At 31.2% G+C, this 1,514-nt stretch overlaps 1 protein-coding gene across 1 annotated transcript in view; it reads left to right on the top strand.

Moving 5' to 3' along the window:
• LOC107448651 (cytochrome P450 18a1-like) overlaps window positions 1–1,106 on the top strand; it is a gene marked incomplete at its 5' end in the record, with an annotated part of 17,834 nt that extends 16,728 nt beyond the window's left edge. The window contains 1 exon segment of the mRNA XM_016063948.4: window positions 737–1,106. Within this exon segment, the coding sequence (XP_015919434.1) occupies window positions 737–912 (176 nt within the window). The 3' untranslated portion in view covers window positions 913–1,106.
• Window positions 1,107–1,514: the final 408 nt, after the last annotated feature.

Below are 1,514 nucleotides of genomic sequence, written 5' to 3'. Positions count from 1 at the left end.
AAGATTTGTACATTGTAGTCAATTTATTTAATATCTTTCTTAAGCAAAACATATATATCTTCAAATTTATAAATTGATTTAAATCAATCTGAGTATGAAGTTTTGATAGAAATCTGATTTTCTGTGAATTACAAGTAAATGAAATTCAAAAATACTATATCGCGATACATCGCTATATCGCGATGCAAAACTGACGATGCATCACGATATATAATTTCTAACATCGCCCAGTCCTAATGTTGAACTTTCTCATATAATGACGATGGGTGTCGTTTTGAGCATGCTCAAAGCATGTTTAACTTTCTCACATTTCAAAAGTAAAATAAAAATCAAAGATTTTATTTTCAGGTATGTCGATATCAGTTTTAAAATGTTGTATGATCTTATGGAATTTTAAAGTTATGTTATATTACGTTTGAAAGAAAAAAAAAACAGGCAAATGTACAGCTGTAAATTTATTTTTTAATGTAAATATCTGAATAATGTTATTGCTTTACAATTTTGAGAAAATTATTAATCTGAGTTCGCAAACTATTAAAAGAATTTTCTCCTAATCTAATAAAGTGATGACTCTATAATTAAAAGTTTTGTTAAGAACAAATAGAAAATCTGGCTTAAGAATCTAGATTAATATGGTTATCATACTCAGAGACACTGTATTAAGTTTTGATTTTCCGAATTTCTTTAAGAGGAAATGATTTTTTGTCAGATGAGCTTACATTTGAGCTTTTTTTAGGAAGAAGAAATTGCCCCGGTGGAGTAACTGCTTGGATGGAAATTCTTTCTTATTTTACTGAGATTATGAAATATTATGAAGTTTCTACTGCACCAGGAGAAAAAGTAGATTTCACAGCAACACCTGGTCTCATTGCGGCCCTACTCCCTCAACAACTCTCCTTCAAGCTGAGATAAGGGAAATGATAATCGCCAAAAAAATTGAAGTTTGAAATCGGACTTGAGAAAATTCTACATCAATAGAAAACTTGTGATGCATGAAATACGCAATAAAGAAGAAAACATGATTTGAATTTTTTCAGTTCTGACGCAGTGTATGACAAAAATGTATTGTTTTATTATTATTATTACAATAAAGTTTTCTCAGTTTATTTCTTTGGATTTTTGTTTAATGATCGAAGATATATGCAGTTGAAGAGTTAAAAGAAAAGTCATTTACAGAGAAAATGACAAATTAATATGATTCAGGGTGAAATAGATTTTTGTGGTTTCCGTAGTTATAAATTTTTTTCAGAATATAAATAATATTTAATCATATATAACTATAATATGTCTAAAACTTTTGTACTGAACCAGGGAGACTCTGGGGATAGAGCGCTGGCCTCCCAGGCTTGAATCCCAGCGATAGCTGTTCGATATGAATTCTGCACCCGGCTCGCATCGACCACTGAGCAAACGTAAAGTTTCCTCGGTAGTAGAGGGATCATGGGTTAGACTCTCCTTGCCATCAGGCTAACCGTGGGAGATTTTCGTGATTTTCCTCTCAATGTCAGGCAAAT

Source organism: Parasteatoda tepidariorum, chromosome 6, assembly GCF_043381705.1.
Source record: "Parasteatoda tepidariorum isolate YZ-2023 chromosome 6, CAS_Ptep_4.0, whole genome shotgun sequence".
Lineage (NCBI taxonomy): Eukaryota > Metazoa > Arthropoda > Arachnida > Araneae > Theridiidae > Parasteatoda > Parasteatoda tepidariorum.
Note: the sequence above shows the minus strand (reverse complement) of the source record. Positions and strands in the feature narration are given on the sequence as shown.